The sequence below is a fragment of the Lucilia sericata genome, unplaced genomic scaffold (assembly GCF_015586225.1).
Source record: "Lucilia sericata isolate MDLA Ls3-8-SP2 unplaced genomic scaffold, ASM1558622v1 Contig005313F_arrow, whole genome shotgun sequence".
Taxonomy (NCBI): Eukaryota; Metazoa; Arthropoda; class Insecta; order Diptera; family Calliphoridae; genus Lucilia; species Lucilia sericata.
Genome location: NW_023997505.1, coordinates 3,299 through 21,240, shown reverse-complemented (window position 1 = coordinate 21,240; position 17,942 = coordinate 3,299). Strand labels below are relative to the sequence as shown.

The window sequence follows — 17,942 nt, the reverse complement described above, 5'->3', positions numbered from 1 at the left end:
TATCTATCTATCATCTATCTATATATCTATATATCTATCTAATCTATCTATCTATCTATCTATCTGTCTATATATCTATCTATATATCTATCATCTATCTATCTATCTATCTATCTACTCTATCTATCTATCTATCTATCTATCTATCTATCTATCCTTATCTATCATCATCTATCTATCTATCAATTGGAAACTGTTGCCACCTCAGTCGGTCTTAACCATAGGTCTATGGGGCGCAAATTTTGTAGACCTAGTGGACAATTGAATAAATGCACCGTGTCATGAGGCTTTGATGACAGGCTGGGAACGATTTTAAAGTGCCTGGAACGATACGTTCACGGTAACAGTTTGAGGAAACTGCACCAGCCGGCTCTTGTGTCAAGGTGGTTCTAGAGTGCCTGGGGTAATTGTCTCTCACTTTCCGATATCGCAGGGGGGTGTTGATTTAGGACTAGTAGAATAGTCTAGTTTGTAGAATAGTCTGCCGTCTAGTCGACAGTCTAGTCTATAGTCTACTCCACAGTTTAGTCTATAATCTACTTTGTAGTACATCATCTGGTCTATAGGTTAGTCTGTAGTCTAGTTATAGTCTAGTCTATTGTATAGTATAAATCTAGTCTATAGTATTGTCTATATACAATTCTATAGATAGTCTATCCTATTCTATAGTCTGATCTACAGACTAGTCTAGTCTGTAAAGGATAATTTAAAACACAGATATACTTATGATATTAATGAGTGTTACACTCAGTTTTGTTTTATTTAGATTTAGTTATAGACAACAGTACGTTTTTTTTTTGTAATTAAATTATAATTTTGTTTTGTTTTTTCAAGACAAATCTTCGCTATTGTTTAAAAATTATCAATTTCATTTAAATATTCTTCACTAAACACACCATACCACAATGAACGCACCACCAAAACAATAAATAATAGTTCACGCATACGTAAACGTTTTTCTTTCATACGACGAACCGGCCACCACCAACGTACCGAACCACTTTTTTTCCTCATATCAATTATAATGGTGTGTAGTGTCCTGGCCCTCGGCAGTGGACCTTATGTAATGGTGGTGTGTAGGACTTCTTATGCGAACAAACGTTGTTCATCACGTGGAGCAATAGTTTGTGGTGGTGCTGGTGTTTCGAATTCATTCAAATCGGCATCATAGTACAAAGCAGCACGATATGGACGCAATTCCCAGGGTACTTGATTTTCCATGGGGGTCAATTGTACACCCAAATCTTCTAAGGTGGGTACATTGTTGAGTACCTTATCGGTAACGCATTCCAATTCTAAGCGTTCCAAATGTAAACCACCCACAGGTTGGCCAGGGCAAATCATTTCGGTCATTTTGGTTTTCAAAACGAAAGTGGGATCGAAACGCATATCGTAACGTTGGTAACCCCACCATTTCTCATCCTTGCGCATAAGACGATGGAACCAGTCGACCAATTCGCTCAATTGGTAACGTTTGGGACTAAAATGTAATAGTTTTAAATTTACATTTATTTTTCTTGTGTGTTTAAATGAAACCTACCCCACAGCTTGATAAACCTTGCCAGCGGTATCGGGATCCTTGGCACAGTTAATAATACCCTGAGCTACATCGGAAACGAATACGGGTTGTTTAACGGTACGTTCACCTTTGTACCACAAAGGCATCGAACGGAATTGGCGACGCCAGATGTGAGCGTAGTAACGCAAGAAACGATCTTCAGAACCATAAATATCCGAAGGACGAATAATGGTGGCTTCGGGGAATTCTTCGCGTACGGCTTGTTCGCCCCAGTATTTGCTGCGCAAGAAATTGCTGCCGCCATCAATGATGTGACTCTTGGGATGGGGATCAGCATTCAAGGCGGAAACGTGAATCAAACGTTCAACTCCCATTTCGCGGCAGATGCTGGAATGGTTATAAAAAAGAATTCAATCAAAAAAATCCTTAACAAACTTAAAAGAACCGATTAATAGTTTCTTTCACTTTTCGAAACGAATGCTATCGGTTTTCACACTCACCGTGCAATGCGACGAGCACCCTCCACATGAACATCATTGAATTTGAAATTCTTAGTCTCATATTCACGTCCCACCAAATTGATGACAACATTCGAATATTTGACAGCCTTACGAATGGCTTCCTCATCGCACAAATGATAGAATTGGAATAAAACCTGACCCAAATCACCGCATACCTTCAAGCGAATAGCTTCGGAATCTTCACCACGATAGGGCAAAATCATTTGGGTGCCGGACTTGCCCAACTTATTGCAAACATAACGGCCCAAGAAGCCAGTGCAACCGAAAACGGTAGCAACAATACCATTGAAACTACTGCGGCCACCGGTACCGCGTTTCATGGCACTCAAATTGGTGGTCTTCAGGGGACGTGGACTGTCGGAAGAATAATTGGCCGTACGCAAGCACAATACACCCAAGGCGCCATTGGTTTGTTGCTCTAGAAATTAACACACAATTTTAGTTCTTTTTGTTGGAAAATGAAAATTTCCTTAGGTCTCTTTTAGACACACGTTACATAAGTTTTTCGTTTCCACTTGTTTTTTGGTGAGACTTTGGAAGTGAATTTTCATTAGTTTTACTTACTTGCCATTTGCACATTCCTCATTAATATAAGCGAAGCCATTTTGCCAATTAAAGCTTACGCTAATCCTTAATATTTATAACAAATTAATTGTTTTTTTCTATTATTTATAGAGCCCTGCAATGCAAAAAAGTGGCTCTCGCAGTGACTTCGTACGGAATTGAATTCGCTGTGAACGATTGTGGCAAATGTCAAAACAAAATTCGCCTTAAAAAACAGCTGTTGTCGAAACAAAAGAGTTACCATATTAAGATTCTTAACATGTGGCAATACTTTTGAAGGTACTTTTTAATAATAAATAAAAATTTTAATAAATAATTTATTTTTAATAAAAATAAGTTTTTAAACATTTCAAATTTAACAAAGATTGTTGAAAAATAACTATAAATTTAATTTAAATTATCATTTCTTATTTCTTTTCGAACAAATTAAGCGATTTTTCTAAAATGTTTTTAGTGGCAGCTCTCATTTTTGTTTTTCTTCTAGCGAACACTTTGCTTTGAGAGTTACCGTATTGACTTTTAACGACATGTGGCAATACTTCTTAAGGTATTTTTAATAATATGTATATGTAAACATTTTTAAAAATAGTTAATTTAGAATACAAATAAGATAAAAGTAATACAAAGATAATACAAAATATTGAAAAAAGTTCTTAGTTTTTATAAAATGTCAGTTTTTAATTTCTTAAAAAAAGTTAAGCGACTTTGCTGTGGCAACTTTTGTGTTTATATTGTTTTTCTTTTAGCGCCCTCTTTGATTTGTTTATTTAAAATAAACGGTTTGTTTTCTTGGTGACAGCTGCCACAGTTGTCATATCAACACAAAGTATAATATCAACCCGCAAAAATTAAAAGAAAATACAAACAACGAAGAAAAAATTTAATTGTTGTAAATTTTTAAGTAAAAATCCCCCGAAAATGTTAAATAATGAACAATTTGCTGATCCTTGTCTAGAAAGACATTTTACTGGACACAGTCAAGCCATAACACAAGTGCGCTTTAATCCGGAGGGCAATAAAGTGGCCACTAGTTCTTTGGGTAAATTTTTCACAAGAAAAAAAAAACAAATTTTATATTAAATCTCTTTGTTACAGACTCCTCTGTTATTTTGTGGGATTTAAATCAAGCCGCCAGATGTATACGTTTTTCAGCCCATAATGATAGTGTTTATGGTGTCAGCTGGTCGCCCAAATCGAAATTGGTGGCCTCTTGTTCCAAAGATAAAACTGTCAAGATATGGGAACCAAAATTGAAAGGAGTCTCTGGGGAATTTTTAGCTCATGGTAAACCGGTAAGATCAGTAGATTTTGATCCTTCCGGTACAATGGTGGTGACAGCTTCCGATGATAAAACTTTGAAGTTGTGGCGTGTGGCTCAAAAGAAATTCCTCACCTCCTTTGCCTGCCACACTAATTGGGTGAGAGCGGCTAAATTTAGCCCTAATGGACAAATGATTGCCTCTTGTGGTGATGACAAGTCTTTGCGTATTTATGATGTCAACTCCGGCGAATGTATACGTTGTTTTACCGAGGAAAAGGGTATGGGACGACAGGTGGCTTGGCATCCGGATAGCACGGCGGTAGCAGTTGCCATGACTTGTAATCGCGTGAAGATATTTGATTTAGTAGCTCAGGAGTTAATACAATTATATGAAGTACATGTGGGCGCAGTAAACGATTTGGCTTTTCATCCAAATGGCAACTTTTTACTAACCTGCAGTGATGATGAGACCATGAAAATATTAGACTTACTAGAAGGCAGACCCATTTATACCCTAACGGGTCATACGGGTAAAGTAACAGCGGTGGCTTTTAGCCAGGATGGTTCACAATTTGCCTCGGCGGGAGATGATAGACAGGTAAGTGGTTAAAAGGAAAGTAAATCACATCACAAATACAAACTTTTCCTTTTCTAAAGCTTTTAGTTTGGAAATCCAATCTTCATACCTATGACGTTTCTCTCTATGAGGCCAAGCTGGCGCGTGAAACTTTAAATGAAAGTGGCATTGTGCCTCATGCTCAACAAACGCCTGCCAGCACTATGACAACCACTACAAATGCTAGTGATCAATCTATAATTATCGATCCCCGCCAATCAATGGCCTATAATAATCGTGATGAAAATTTCCAGGTGCTTGAAAGTGAATATATTAAACATTCGACTACACACTTGACATCTTCACCCTCCATCACTACTACTACTACTAATTGCTCCGCCACTTCGACGTCGTTGTCGTCAACATCTAGGACTTCTGGGCATTTAAGCTCTAATAGCAGTTCTTTGTTAAATTTTCCTAAAAGTAAAAGTAGCTTTTTCGATGATTATAATAATTCTCCTAATAGGAAATTACAGAATCAAACGAATGCCAGTTCGAAATATTTTTAATTTCATTTAAAAAAACTTCTTTAATTTTTCACATTTTTTAATATTTTTATTTATTAATATGTATAATAGGAGGACCAGCCACCTTGCAGTTAAATTCATCTTTTGAATTGAGTTTTACTTTAAAAATTAGGTGGTCATTTTTGTGTTTTAACTTATTTTTTCTCTGATATTTTTTTCTATTCCATATATAAATTACTTTATATTATATTTGATTTTCTTGGATCATATTATATAACCTCTATGTCCAGTATTGTATTAATATCTAATAATAAAAGAAGTTATATGACGTTTTTAATAAAAAATTGTTTAGATTTATTTCGCTTTCAATGTGTTGGGATCCCTGAACCCATTAATGACTATAGAAAAACTGGGGGATACTACTTCTGGCCCATCTCCAAAGTACTCGAATCCAAATCTCCTATAAAAACCAGTTAATAGACTAGACCGTATACTAGTTCATACACTAATCAATAGAGTAGACCATAGACTATTCAACAGACTGTACCACAGACTAGTTAATCGACAAGTTCGTAGACTAGTCCATATACAAGACTATAGTATAGTCCATACTCCAATGAATAGACTAGTCCATATAGAAGTCTATAGAATAGTACATAGACTAGCCAATAGACTGGGCAATAGACAAGTCCATACACTAGTCAATAGACTAGCCATTAGACTAGTCAATAGACTAGCCATTAGACTAGTCCATAGACTAGTAAATAAACTAGTTCATAGACAAGTCAATGCATTAGTCAATAAACTAGGTCAGGGACACGTCAATAGACTAGTCCATAAACTGGTCAATAGACTAGTCAATATACTTGCCCAATAGACTAGTCTATAGACTGTTTCCAACTGCATTTCCCCTCAAATATAAAGGCACATGGCAGAGCCATTATGTTAGCCGGAAGTTTATGGTATTTTTTGAATATCGAATAAAAAGAGTGTATGCTATCGAAGGCCATAAAAATTTCCGATTTATGTTTGAACTTTCGATCTCAATTGCGAGTTATCGAAATATTCCGATATTAATAAATTTTAATTTATTTCAACAAAGAACTTTGAATTTCGAACTTAAATTTTATAGGAATTCATAGGTTTCAATTTTGAAGATTTTAAGAATTTCGAATTCATGTTCGAATTTTCCAACTCAACTTCGAATTTAGTATTTTTTAATTTATTTTAACAAAATAACACGAAATATAACAAATTGCGAAATTTTTCTTAAGTTTTAGTAAATTTGAATTTTGAAATTCGAACTTAAATTTTAAAGCAATTCTTAGGAAAATCTTAAAACTTTTAATAATTACTTAATAAAAATCAACTTAGTAGTCAATTTTGAAGATTTTTTACAAATTTTAATAGTATCTTATTAAAAATGCACTTAGGTTGCAATTTCGAAGATTTTAAGAATTTCGATTTTATATTCGAAATTGGCTAAAATTAATAAATTTTCTTATATTTTAACAAAATAACACGTAATATCACAAAATTTTTAATTCTTCTTAAGTTTTCAATAATTTCTTAATAAAATTATACTTAGGTTGCAATTTCGAAGATTTTTAGAATTTCGAATTTTCGAACTTAACTTTGAATTTTCGAAATTGGCCAAAAATAGTAAATTATCTTATTTTTTAACAAAACAGCACGAAATATCACAAAATTTGTAATTGTTCTTAAGTTTTAGCCAAATCGAAATTTCAATATAGAATATTTTGAAATTCGAACTTGAATTTTAAAGAAAATCTTACAAACTTAAATAATTTTTTAATAAAAATGCACTTAGGTTTAAATTTTGAAGATTTTTAGAATTTCGAATTTATGTTCGAATTTTCGAACTATATTCGAATTTTGGAAATTTAACAAAATTACTAAATTTTCCTTTACTTTCACCCAATAACACCAAAATTTATTAAAATTTATAATTTTTCTTATGTTTTAGCCAAATCGAAATTTCGATATAGAAAATTTTGAAATTCGAACTTGAATTTTAAAAAATTTTTAAGAAAATCTTACAAATTTGAATAATTTTTTAATAAAAATGCACTTAGGTTTAAATTTTGAAGATTTTTAGAATTCCGAATTTATGTTCGAATTTTCAAACTTATTTTCGAATTGGGGAAATTTAACAAAATTACTAAATTTTCCTTTACTTTCACCCAATAACACCAAAATTTATTAAAATTTATAATTTTTCTTATGTTTTAGCCAAATCGAAATTTCGATATAGAAAATTTTGAAATTCGAACTTGAATTTTAAAGAATTTTTAAGAAAATCTTACAAATTTGAATAATTTTTTAATAAAAATGCACTTAGTTTTAAATTTTGAATATTTTTAGAATTTCGAATTTTGGAAATTTCACAAAATTACTAAATTTTCATTTTGTACCAAATAACACGAAATTTATCAAAATTTTTTATTTTTCTTATGTTTTAGCCAATTCGAATTTTTAAAATAAAGAATTTTGAAATTCGAACTTGAATTTTAAAGAATTTTTAAGAAAATCTTACAAATTTAAATTTTTTAATAAAAATGCACTTAGGTTTAAATTTTGAAGATTTTTAGAATTCCGAATTTATGTTCGAATTTTCAAATTTATTTTTGAATTTTGGAAATTTAACAAAATTACTAAATTTTCCTTTACTTTCACCCAATAACACCAAAATTTATTAAAATTTATAATTTTTCTTATGTTTTAGCCAAATCGAAAATTCGATATAGAAAATTTTGAAATTCGAACTTGAATTTTAAAGAATTTTTAAGAAAATCTTACAAATTTGAATAATTTTTTAATAAAAATGCACTTAGTTTTAAATTTTGAAGATTTTTAGAATTTCGAATTTTAGAACTTATTTTCGAATTTTGGAAATTTAACAAAATTATTAAATTTTCATTTATTTGCACAAAATAACACCAAAATTTATCAAAATTTTTAATTTTTCTTATGTTTTACCAAATTCGATTTTTCAAAACAGAAAATTTTGAAATTCGAACTTGAATTTTTAAGGAATTTTTAAGAAAATCTTACAAATTTTAATAGTTTCTTATTAAAAATGCACTTAGGTTTAAATTTTGAAGATTTTTAGAATTTCGAATTTTCGAACTTATTTTCGAATTTTGGAAATTTAACAAAATTACTAAATTTTCATTTATTTGCACCAAATAACACCAAAATTTATCAAAAATTTTAATTTTTCTTATGTTTTACCAAAATCGAATTTTCAAAACAGAAAATTTTGATATTCGAACTTGAATTTTTAAGAAAATCTTACAAATTTTAATAGTTTCTTATTAAAAATGCACTTAGGTTTAAATTTTGAAGATTTCTAGAATTTCGAATTTATGTTCGAATTTTCGAACTTATATTCGAATTTTCGAAATTTAACAAAATTACTAAATTTTCATTTATTTGCACTAAATAACACAAAATAAATTAAAATTTTAAATTTTTCTTAAGTTTTTTTTTAGGAATTTTTAATTTAAATTTTATTTCGCTTTTCTGATTTTCAAGATCACAAATGTTTGCTCCAACAGTTATACCCCTATAGAGGAAATTAAAAATGATATTGCCAAAATAATAATGATGTTTTATGGCCTTAATGAAAGGGTTAAAAAAATGGAACAAGCTTTAAATAAATAATAAAAACTCATGTTATTTTTAAATGGAATATATAAATATTTATTGTGTTTTATATTAATATTAATAAAAATTGAAACATTTAAAAGTTTATTTTTATAGCTGTATATCATATAATATCTTTGTTTTTGTTTGTTTTATTATAATTGAATAAAATTGTATCTTGTTGAGAGTAAAAATTTTCAAATTTTCTTTTTCGTTTTATTAACTATTCCTTCTATTATTTTGTCTAAAACCTTTAAATTTGTTTAATATTATTATATTTTTATATTTTATAATTTATTTAAATTTGTAAAGTATTTTGTATTTGTTGTAAATATATGGGTATCCATTGAATGTGTACATTGTTTGGCTTTTTTTAAAAAAAACTTCTACTATTCATTCTACTTAATTGAAAAAAATTAAAAAAATTTATGAAATTTCATAATTTTTTATTTAAAAAAGAAATATATTTATGATTTAGCTTAAAATTTCTATAAATTTTTGAGCAAAAAATTAATTTTGTTTTCAAAACAAAACTAAATTCGTTAAAAATTGTTTTAAATAACGATTTTTTTTTTTAATGAAAACGATTTTCTATAGATTAACAATAACAAAAAATGCCCTTTTAAGTTTCCTAACAAAATTAAGAAAAAAACAATACATCCAGTTTTTTTTTTTTTGTTAACAAAAATCATACACTTTAACAGTGTATTTAACTCTTAAAGTATATTTTATAAAAAAATAAAGTAAATTGCTTGCATTCAAATGTTATACATTAGTAAATTAATAATAAAATATAGGTAAATAACTTTAAATTTAAATCAAAAGAAAAGCAAAAAACAGAAATAGTTCTTAAACTTCCAGTTTTAATTTCGCTATTTTGCGAAATTTACAAAACATTTCGTTTCATTCTTTCACACCCACATATTGTGCTGATTTGCCAGTCTTCTTAATAACTTCCAACAGCTCTTCGCCCGATAGATTGGAGGTAACCAAAACAGTTTTCTCATCTAGATCTATACTTACTTTTTCCACTTTATCTGTTAAAGCAAAAAACCACAAAACACACAGAGACAGAAAAGCATATTAATTGAAACTACTATTATAGAGTAATATATCAAGATTAAATAATGCATAGAGTACAAAAAACCAAGATAGCAAATGGAACACATTATTTTCAAGATAAAGTTAATGGTAGATTTTGCGGTACGTGTTTCGTTATCAGTTGGTAACAAAAACACACGATATAGGTCAAAAAACTTTTAATAATAACAAAAGGAAAATATTGGAAATAAAGCGAATTTGTTGATTATAAACAAATACATAAATGCACATATGTATTTGTATTGGCAGTTCATGTCTAGACTAATTATTTGTAATAAAAATTTGCAAGATTTTAAGCTTGTAATTAACAATTATTAAGAACTTCTGTTTTCCATAATGTTATTTCTCTTCTGTATTTGTTGCTTCATGCAGTTCTGCCTAAGTTATAGGATAACTTTTTGATACGTATCATTTAAATCACAAGTGCTTACGGCCGGAAAGGTTAGACACACAGATCAGCTATGCTGCAGCCTCTATCTATATTCTAAGGAATCTGCATAAACCACAAACAAAAGGTCCCGCAATGACTCATTTAGGTATTCCCATTAAATTAAGAAAAGCTATAACTTTGAACTAGTACTTTCAATCTAAAAAAACCTCACAATATTAACCTAGTTCCTGGAAATATCTATTGAACACCCCCTTATTTCCCCAAACTTCCATAAAAATAAATTTCCATCAATTTAACCTTAATTATCAACATTGACGTGTCCATTTATATATGTTTCCTAATATTTAATTAAAACTCAATTGAAGCAATTAAATTTCTTACCTCCTAGCTTGCCCAATACTCTTTCCACTGCACCGGAACAACCAGAGCAGGTCATTTCCACTTTAAATTCATGCACCTTAACAAAAACAAAAAAAAAATCGAAACAATGGATTTAATTAATGCTAAAACAACTTGACCTTTTTCACATTATTTGCATATACAATATTATCATATATTTTTCTTTCTAATTTTACTTACGGGCATTTTGCTAGTCGCTTGACTTCTTGACGAACCTGAATTGGCTTGCAAATATAGCTGCGGTAAGTTCAACACTTTGATGCCGTTTACTTTTTCACGTTTAACCGAAAAAAGAAATTTGCAAATGTCTGCTGTTATTGTTTGATAAACAAATTATTGTTGTTTTGTTGTTGTGTGGAATTTTTTTTTTTGCTTCTATTTTTCGCTTAATTTTGGCACTTTTATTAGTTAATAATACTATAAATTTAGTTTAGTAACTGAACGAATATGATGGAAAACGCAAGAATAGAATTAATTAAGGTGTATTGTATAAGGTGTCAGCACTATCGATTTCCATTAAGTTCTTTTGTTGGCAGTTTGACATATGTTAGTGTGGGTGTATATTTTTTATATGGGTGATTTGACATTTTATGTTATTAGAATTATGTGCTGCCAATAGCACCTTAAATAAATTCCCTTTGAAATAAATTGAGTGACTTTTTTTACAGTGGTGTTAATGTAGCGTTTTTTTGGTTAAGTTATTTATGTATAACATAACTAACTTTTAAAGAAAAGCAAATTTGCTACTTGTTGTTAGTAAAAATTATATTTTTTAATAAAAATTGTATAAATTAATTAATTTAGATATTAAACAAATTCAAATTAACTTTAAATTAAGTTGTTTTGAATAATTTAACGGGTTTAGAGCTTGCAGAGTTTTTGACATCTTTGTTTTGTCTATGATTGTTGCTCATTTTGTGAAAAGTTGCCAGATGGCTTAATTGTAGCATAATTGCTATTGAAAGTGAAGGTATTTTTCCTCTGTAGAGGGGAAATATGCCGTTATTTTTAAATATTTGACATAATGCTTACAATTGGTACTGCTGTCGATTAGCGGCTGACGTTAAAGGTAATAGATTTGCAATTGTATAAAAACATGAACACATTTTTATATGTATTTATAAACAGTAAAAAAACTTTCTATTTGCAGTAAAATTTCTATAACTTTATCGGAAATTCAGAAATTTATGTAAAATTGAAAAGCCCTAATCCCAAATTATTTCAAAATAAACTTCAAAAAAAAAAAAAAAATTAAAATCAGTTAAATTAAAAATTTCAAAATTTATAAAAAAATGGTAATTATTAATACCAGCATCTTTGGAACTGCTCTAAATCCCCTTACCACCAAACCGGTGGATGTTTATCGCATTGTTATGACCAATAACAACAATATGAGTGTAGCCATTCTGACACTGGGAGCTACAATACAAATGATTAAATACCCCGATAAACATGGTAATATAGAAGACATTTGTTTGGGTTTTGACAATATCCAGGGTTATATAGATCATAAAACTAAATACATAGGAGCCACTATTGGCAGGGTAGCAAATCGTGTGGCTCAGGCCAAATTTACTCTAGATGAAAAGGAATGCTGTTTGACCAAAAATCTTAAGGATAAACATCAATTAAATGGTGGTTTTATAGGATTTGATAGTATGATTTGGGAGTTAATAGAAGAAAACGAGAATGGTATTATACTACAGCATATAAATCCTGACGGCTCTGAAGGTTATCCTGGACAATTAACCACCACTATAACGTATAACCTAGATGATAACAACAATTTAGGGATTTATATAGAAGCCAAAACGAATCGTAAAACACCAGTCAATATATCTAATAATCTATATTTAAACCTGGCTGGCCATAATACCCGCAAGGAGGCGCTCTTCCAGCATAATATCATGATAAAAAGTAACAAAATCGTGGAATGTGATAAAGAGCATATACCCACCGGTTGTTTGATGCCTGTCAAGCATACTCCCTATGATTTGCGCAAATATGTTAATTTGGGCAAACGGCTTAAGAAATTTTTCAATTATCCCAACAAAGGTTTTCATAATAATTATTGTATTGATAGCTGTGAAGGTCAAATTAAACCTATAGCCAAAGTTATACATCCCTGTTCGGGTAGATGGTTGGAGATTTTTAGCGATCAACCTTCGGTCCATTTTAGTACTTGTAATGATTGGCCTGATATTGATAAAGCAGGAGCTGAACCTATAATTGGTAAATCTAGAGCAGTGTATGCTCAATATGGTGCCTTTTGTTTGGCTTGTCAAAACTACCCTGATGCCATGAATCAGTGCAATTTTCCGAATGTGTTTATAGGACCGAAACAGAAATATTGCCATACTGTGGTCTACCGTTTTGGTTGTTGTGAATAATTTAAACATTTTTACAAAATTTTATAATTTTTATAAATTTTGCAATAAAATTTTCGATCTCTAGGATTTTATCAAATAATTTTCTTTATTTGTAGAATATAAAACTAAAAAACTATTAAAACTAAACAAATATCTTTTTTTATTAAATTGAAGGATTTATTCATATCTTTATAGTAAATTTTCCAAAATATTTTCAATTACCAAATTTATATACGACATCATGATAATATTTCTCGCCTGGATTTAAAAATATTGTAGGAAAATTAGCATGATTCATAGAGTCGGGATACTTTTGTGTTTCCAAACAAAATGCTCCATGCTTAACATAACGGGCACCACCTTTACCCTCTAAAGCGGGGGCACCATTTGTAGTGTAGTGGTTGTATATGTTTGGTATGGTATAACCATACCAAAACAAAATAAAAGAAACTAGTGTTGCCAGGAGTGGTAGCGGCGCTGGTATGCTCGCGTTCGCCGGGCTTGGAGCTCGCCGGATGGGGGTGGTTCTTGCTACCACTCTAGACACCTACACACACACATAAAAATCATACCAGCTAAAAGAAATAAACGAAATAAATATAAATGGGCACCGAGTAGGTTTCTGTCTGTCTCCCTGCTGAAACGTACCTACGACCTATAACGGCTGGCAGATGTTGTGCCAGTATAAACCCTCCCACTCGGGAGTGGATAACCCCGCCATGACATCCTAATATTAGGGATGTCCCAAAATTTTATCCTGCAAACATTCACCTTCCCTACTTACCGCCGCTTATGTTATTTAACCGATCATTTTAAATGATAACTAATTCGAAATTTTCAGTCAAACATTATAATAAGGTTTAGTTTTATTGAAACAAAATTACTCCAAACAATATTTAACAATACTAGGTTTTGATTTAAAATTTAGTTTAGATTTAGTTTTAATATTTTGAATTTAGATTTAGTTTTAGGTTAAGATTTAGGTTTTAAAATTTAGAATTTAAAATTTAAATTTAGATTTAGCTTTAGTTTAAGATTTAAGTTTTAAATTTATGTTTTAGAATTTAAAATTTAGATTTAGTTTTAGATTTTGATTTAGGTTTAAATTTATATTTTCAAATTTTACGTTTACGTTTTTTAAAAGTTCCTGATTTCGCTTGGGGATAAACGGGATTAGGCAATTATTTCGCTGCGGCAACTGACTGGTTTACTGGAGGCAATTACAGGTTGAGAAGAGTTCTTTTGGCGGAGAAGGCTTTCCTGTCCGTCCGTATTAAGGTCCGTTCGGGTAAACCAGGTAAGTAAACAAAATATTATCTATTTTTACCTTATTCCTTTAATTTATTTTCTTTATTTATTTTCAGGGAAACTACCTTTATTACCGGAAACCTAGGACTCAAACACCGAAAACTACTATAATTCTAGGCCAGAGCTCTACCCTAATGTTCGCGCACGCGTGGTTGAAATGAGGATTTCACGCGGGATGGCGGCGGTCAAGCAATACGAGGTAAGGATTCCTCAAGAATAAAGATATCTTGCCCTAACTAATAAAATTTTTTTATATAAAGAAAAGGAATATTGTACGTCCGTCTTGTCGTCCAGGTAAAAACTATCACTTAGTCGGAAAACCAAAAACTGATACCAGAGCACCCCAGGCGTGGTGGTGCTGAAAAGCAGCTTCTCCCTCGTTGGATGGAGTCGTGTTGCAGTGGCTTGCAGGTTTGTTTATTTTTCTTTTATTTTTATATTTTAAAATTTAGTTTTAAGTTTAGCTTTAAGCTTAGCTTTAAGTTTAGCGTTAAGTTTAAATTCTTTAATAAAATTTATTTAGTTTAAAAAAATCAAAAATTTAGTTTTTTTTTTTTTATGATGGCCACAGACTCCACCTTCTTCTTCTCTCCGAGCAAAAATCAAAAAGGACCGACATTTTTTTCTTTTGGCATCGAGAAACCTCGGTTACCAATATGGCTTCAACAAATTTTCAGCAATTTGTTTGCCTACATAAAATTTTTTCTAAAGCTATTTGTTTTTGTTTTTATTCCTCTTCTTCTTTCTCACAAAAAAAGAAAACAAAAAAAAAATCCCTTTTTCATTGTGTTGCCACCTGTTTAAGTTTCTTCTTCTTCTATTCAGTAGCTCTACTACAGGGTGCACACGACAAACCCCACCACTCCTGTTATCCATCCCTGGATACAGGATGGGAGGGAAAAAAACGCGCCCTAATTTTTCTGAACTACCCTAATGTCCTAAAACTTTTCTGGGATTTTGGGTATTTCATTATTCCCATACAAAAAATTTGCACTATGGCAACCCTTATTCATTCGAGAACAAAAGTACAACTCTGTACCGCCGTTAAAAACTACTCAGGCGGCGACGTACTGTGAACAGCTGCTTGAATGAATGGAAAAGGAGGAGGCAAATAAGAAAAATACTACGCGTGGGTGAAGAAGAAGCACCCAAACAAAAAAAAATATCAATGGATACAACGAGGTAAGTAATTTTTTTGTTAATAATTACATAAAATAATAAAAGTATTAATTTAAATAGTTCAAAACAATATAATAATTTTTTCTTTTGTATCTTTACAGGTTCTGGTGGATTTCTATGGCCGTATAAGGGGATTTTAAATAAGGTAAGTAACAAAAACATAGTGATAGAAAAATTTATTAGTGGTGTTGTTAACTAACACAACCAAATTTTTTCTTTTCTTTACAGGGATCATGTTGGCTGCCTTGGGCTTATATAAAAAACTGATGGCCGATTCTGAAAGATGGCGGATCGAAGCAGAATGAACTGGTAAGTAAAAAAAAAAGTGTGGAAATTATTTTTATAAAATTTTCTAATAATTTTGTTTTAAATTTTTCAGGTTTTGTTCCAGATGGGCCGGTGGACTAGGCATTAAGGTGGTTCCGGAAATTTAAGGTAAGTGTAATGGATTATATTTGAAATATAAAAAGTGGACTTTAGTGAAAATTAAAATGTGGTTCGGTGCATAAAAAAAAAAAATTTTGGTTACAGTGTACGTCAAAAGTGTGAGTGCCGTGTAAAAAAAAATTTAATCGAATAAAATAAAAAAAATTTTATAAATTTAAAATAATTTCGGTTCGGGTTTTGGAAAAAGTGAATTCGGGTAAAAAAAATATTTTGGAATTTACAGTGCGTGTCAAAAATTATACGGACAAAAAAATAAAAACAAATTAATTGAGAGAAATAAAAATTAAATCGTTGTGTCGGACGGATAAATTAACAGTGAAAATGTTTAAAAAAAAATTTTTTTGATCGAAACTTACAGTGAGTGTGAAAAGGGTACGGACAAAAAAAATTAATTTAATTAAAAAAAGTTGAAAAATAGTAAATTGTTTTGAAAATTACAGTGGTCCCGAAAAGTGAAAAAAAAATTTAAAATTTAAATTTGGAAGATACAGTGAGAACAAAAAGTGAAGTGACAGTGAAATATTTTTTTTTCTTCAAATACAGTGGGTGTAAAAAAAACGTGAAAATTTTTAGTGACTGGATCTAATAAGCGAGACCAACGGAAACTAAGGTTTGAAAATTTACAGTGGCCATCAGAATTTGTGAATCAGTTAAATTTAAAACAAAATTATTTGTGTAAACAAAAATGAAGTGAACCGTGACCAAAACCTTTTGTAACCAAAACAAAAGAAAAATTAATAAAGAAAACTCTAAAAACATCAAACCAATCCTAAATGGATAAAATAAAAGAAAAGTGAAAATAAAATTATTTCTCCGATTAAAATATCTTTTGCTTTAATTCAAAACTAATAATTTTATAAATTTTCTTTTACTTTCAGCTAATAAAATTCAATTGGACCTGGGATTTGGCCTTGGTTGCTGCTTCCGTTCAGGAAAGGTAAGTAATAAACCTAAAACTAAATAATATATAATGAAACATAATTTCACTTATATTAAGTTTTCTCTTCATATTCACGACTTAATCGTAGGAATTTGGTAGAAATGTAAGGACTAAGTTCACCAAAGCTCATAGACTAACGTCTAGAGACTTTGGCGAGAAATACCCCTTACAATTTCTCCGGAAATAAAAGTAAAAATATTCAAAAATAAAATTATTTTGAAAAAAAAAGAAAAATATATATATAAAGTGTAATTTTCTAAAAGGAATAATAAATAAAAATGATTTGATCTTAGCTTGGAATTCAGTTTGTCCTTTTAGAAGATTACAAAAAGCTAGATTAAATTAATTCAACTAATTATATTTTATTTCTCTTCCACAGGTTATAAATTCAGATTGGACCTGGACCGGAAGCTTGAATGCGGTATATGAACCCAATTATTGTTCTAAAACGTAAGTACTAACTAATACTGAACTTATCTAAATCAAATGATTAGATATTGAAAATGACTTGTATCATCAAAATTTACTTTAGACCAAATACTAATTGTTTTGTTTTTCCTTTCACAGGTTGAATCATCAAATTTTGGTTCCTGAAGAAAATCAACAATACCAGCCAACTGTAAGATCGAGAGGAAAATTTCTCCAATCAACGCAAATTTTAATCGGTAAGCGAAAACTTTAAATTTCTATTATTAACATCTAATTTTAAGTTATTCTGTTTAGTCTAATATTAGATTTAGTATTTAAATTAGATTTAAAAGCAAACTATAGATATATTGCCTTATTTCGTGATCGTTAAGATCATAATGTTTTCCATTAGAAAAAAACTATTTTGCCAGGAATAGTTCGTGTTGTGAGAACAACATACCGTAGTGATAGATTTCCCTGTTAACGAGTAATTCACGTGTTTCTACCCGAAACGCTTGTTGGATACTCGTCGCAGCTTTGCTCCCAGACAATTCAAATTGCCAAATTTTAGTCAGCGCTTAGATGACTAATAATTCCTAACCCTGAGCGCATGGTTCCAAAGGGTGCTATGACGGAATTGCATCTATGACTAGCGTCTGACGATCACAACGTGGTCATAAACGAAAATTAATATATTTAGTCTGGTTGAGCACTCGGCGAACTACTCGTTAACGGGCAAACTATCACGACTGTTTACTGTTCCACAACACAAATGAACTTCCC

General features: G+C 30.5%; 4 protein-coding genes and 2 long non-coding RNA genes across 6 annotated transcripts; 4 read left to right on the top strand and 2 right to left on the bottom strand.

Moving 5' to 3' along the window:
- Positions 1–728: 728 nt before the first annotated feature.
- Positions 729–2,827, bottom strand: LOC119615479 (NADH dehydrogenase [ubiquinone] 1 alpha subcomplex subunit 9, mitochondrial-like). Its single transcript, XM_037971481.1, has 4 exons — positions 2,605–2,827; positions 2,020–2,458; positions 1,541–1,906; positions 729–1,480 (listed from the first exon to the last, which is right to left on the bottom strand). Exons 1-4 carry the CDS (start codon positions 2,642–2,644, stop codon positions 1,087–1,089), a joined length of 1,239 nt encoding a protein of 412 aa, XP_037827409.1. The 5' UTR covers positions 2,645–2,827; the 3' UTR covers positions 729–1,086.
- A 607-nt stretch (positions 2,828–3,434) lies between these two features.
- Positions 3,435–5,003, top strand: LOC119615476 (POC1 centriolar protein homolog). The gene is made up of 3 exons (XM_037971480.1): positions 3,435–3,643; positions 3,700–4,463; positions 4,523–5,003. The coding sequence occupies exons 1-3, from the start codon at positions 3,523–3,525 to the stop codon at positions 4,988–4,990; spliced, it is 1,353 nt and encodes a 450-aa protein (XP_037827408.1). The 5' UTR covers positions 3,435–3,522; the 3' UTR covers positions 4,991–5,003.
- Positions 5,004–9,281: 4,278 nt separating this feature from the next.
- On the bottom strand, positions 9,282–11,058 carry LOC119615474 (copper transport protein ATOX1-like). The gene is made up of 3 exons (XM_037971478.1): positions 10,689–11,058; positions 10,491–10,566; positions 9,282–9,654 (listed from the first exon to the last, which is right to left on the bottom strand). The coding sequence occupies exons 1-3, from the start codon at positions 10,692–10,694 to the stop codon at positions 9,521–9,523; spliced, it is 216 nt and encodes a 71-aa protein (XP_037827406.1). The 5' UTR covers positions 10,695–11,058; the 3' UTR covers positions 9,282–9,520.
- A 742-nt stretch (positions 11,059–11,800) lies between these two features.
- On the top strand, positions 11,801–12,898 carry LOC119615480 (galactose mutarotase-like). The gene has a single exon (XM_037971482.1). It carries the CDS (start codon positions 11,801–11,803, stop codon positions 12,896–12,898), a length of 1,098 nt encoding a protein of 365 aa, XP_037827410.1.
- A 1,148-nt stretch (positions 12,899–14,046) lies between these two features.
- Positions 14,047–14,612, top strand: LOC119615478. Its single transcript, XR_005232454.1, has 3 exons — positions 14,047–14,174; positions 14,242–14,384; positions 14,446–14,612. It is a non-coding gene; the product is annotated as an uncharacterized LOC119615478 (long non-coding RNA).
- A 696-nt stretch (positions 14,613–15,308) lies between these two features.
- On the top strand, positions 15,309–17,531 carry LOC119615477. Its single transcript, XR_005232453.1, has 7 exons — positions 15,309–15,367; positions 15,466–15,509; positions 15,593–15,673; positions 15,744–15,799; positions 16,690–16,748; positions 17,131–17,201; positions 17,319–17,531. It is a non-coding gene; the product is annotated as an uncharacterized LOC119615477 (long non-coding RNA).
- The last annotated feature ends 411 nt before the right edge of the window (positions 17,532–17,942 follow it).

Excerpts from the sequence above, each read along its gene's own strand:
- LOC119615479 (XM_037971481.1), bottom strand. The coding sequence starts at position 2,644 with ATGGCTTCGCTTATATTAATGAGGAATGTGCAAATGGCAA. Across the intron at positions 2,459-2,604 it reads GAGGAATGTGCAAATGGCAA|AGCAACAAACCAATGGCGCC; the intron begins GTAAGTAAAACT and ends GTTAATTTCTAG. Across the intron at positions 1,907-2,019 it reads GGTGCTCGTCGCATTGCACG|CATCTGCCGCGAAATGGGAG; the intron begins GTGAGTGTGAAA and ends TAACCATTCCAG.
- LOC119615476 (XM_037971480.1), top strand. The coding sequence starts at position 3,523 with ATGTTAAATAATGAACAATTTGCTGATCCTTGTCTAGAAAGACATTTT. Across the intron at positions 3,644-3,699 it reads AGTGGCCACTAGTTCTTTGG|ACTCCTCTGTTATTTTGTGG; the intron begins GTAAATTTTTCA and ends TCTTTGTTACAG. Across the intron at positions 4,464-4,522 it reads CGGCGGGAGATGATAGACAG|CTTTTAGTTTGGAAATCCAA; the intron begins GTAAGTGGTTAA and ends CCTTTTCTAAAG.
- LOC119615474 (XM_037971478.1), bottom strand. Across the intron at positions 9,655-10,490 it reads AGTATTGGGCAAGCTAGGAG|ATAAAGTGGAAAAAGTAAGT; the intron begins GTAAGAAATTTA and ends TTGCTTTAACAG.
- LOC119615480 (XM_037971482.1), top strand. The coding sequence starts at position 11,801 with ATGGTAATTATTAATACCAGCATCTTTGGAACTGCTCTAAATCCCCTT.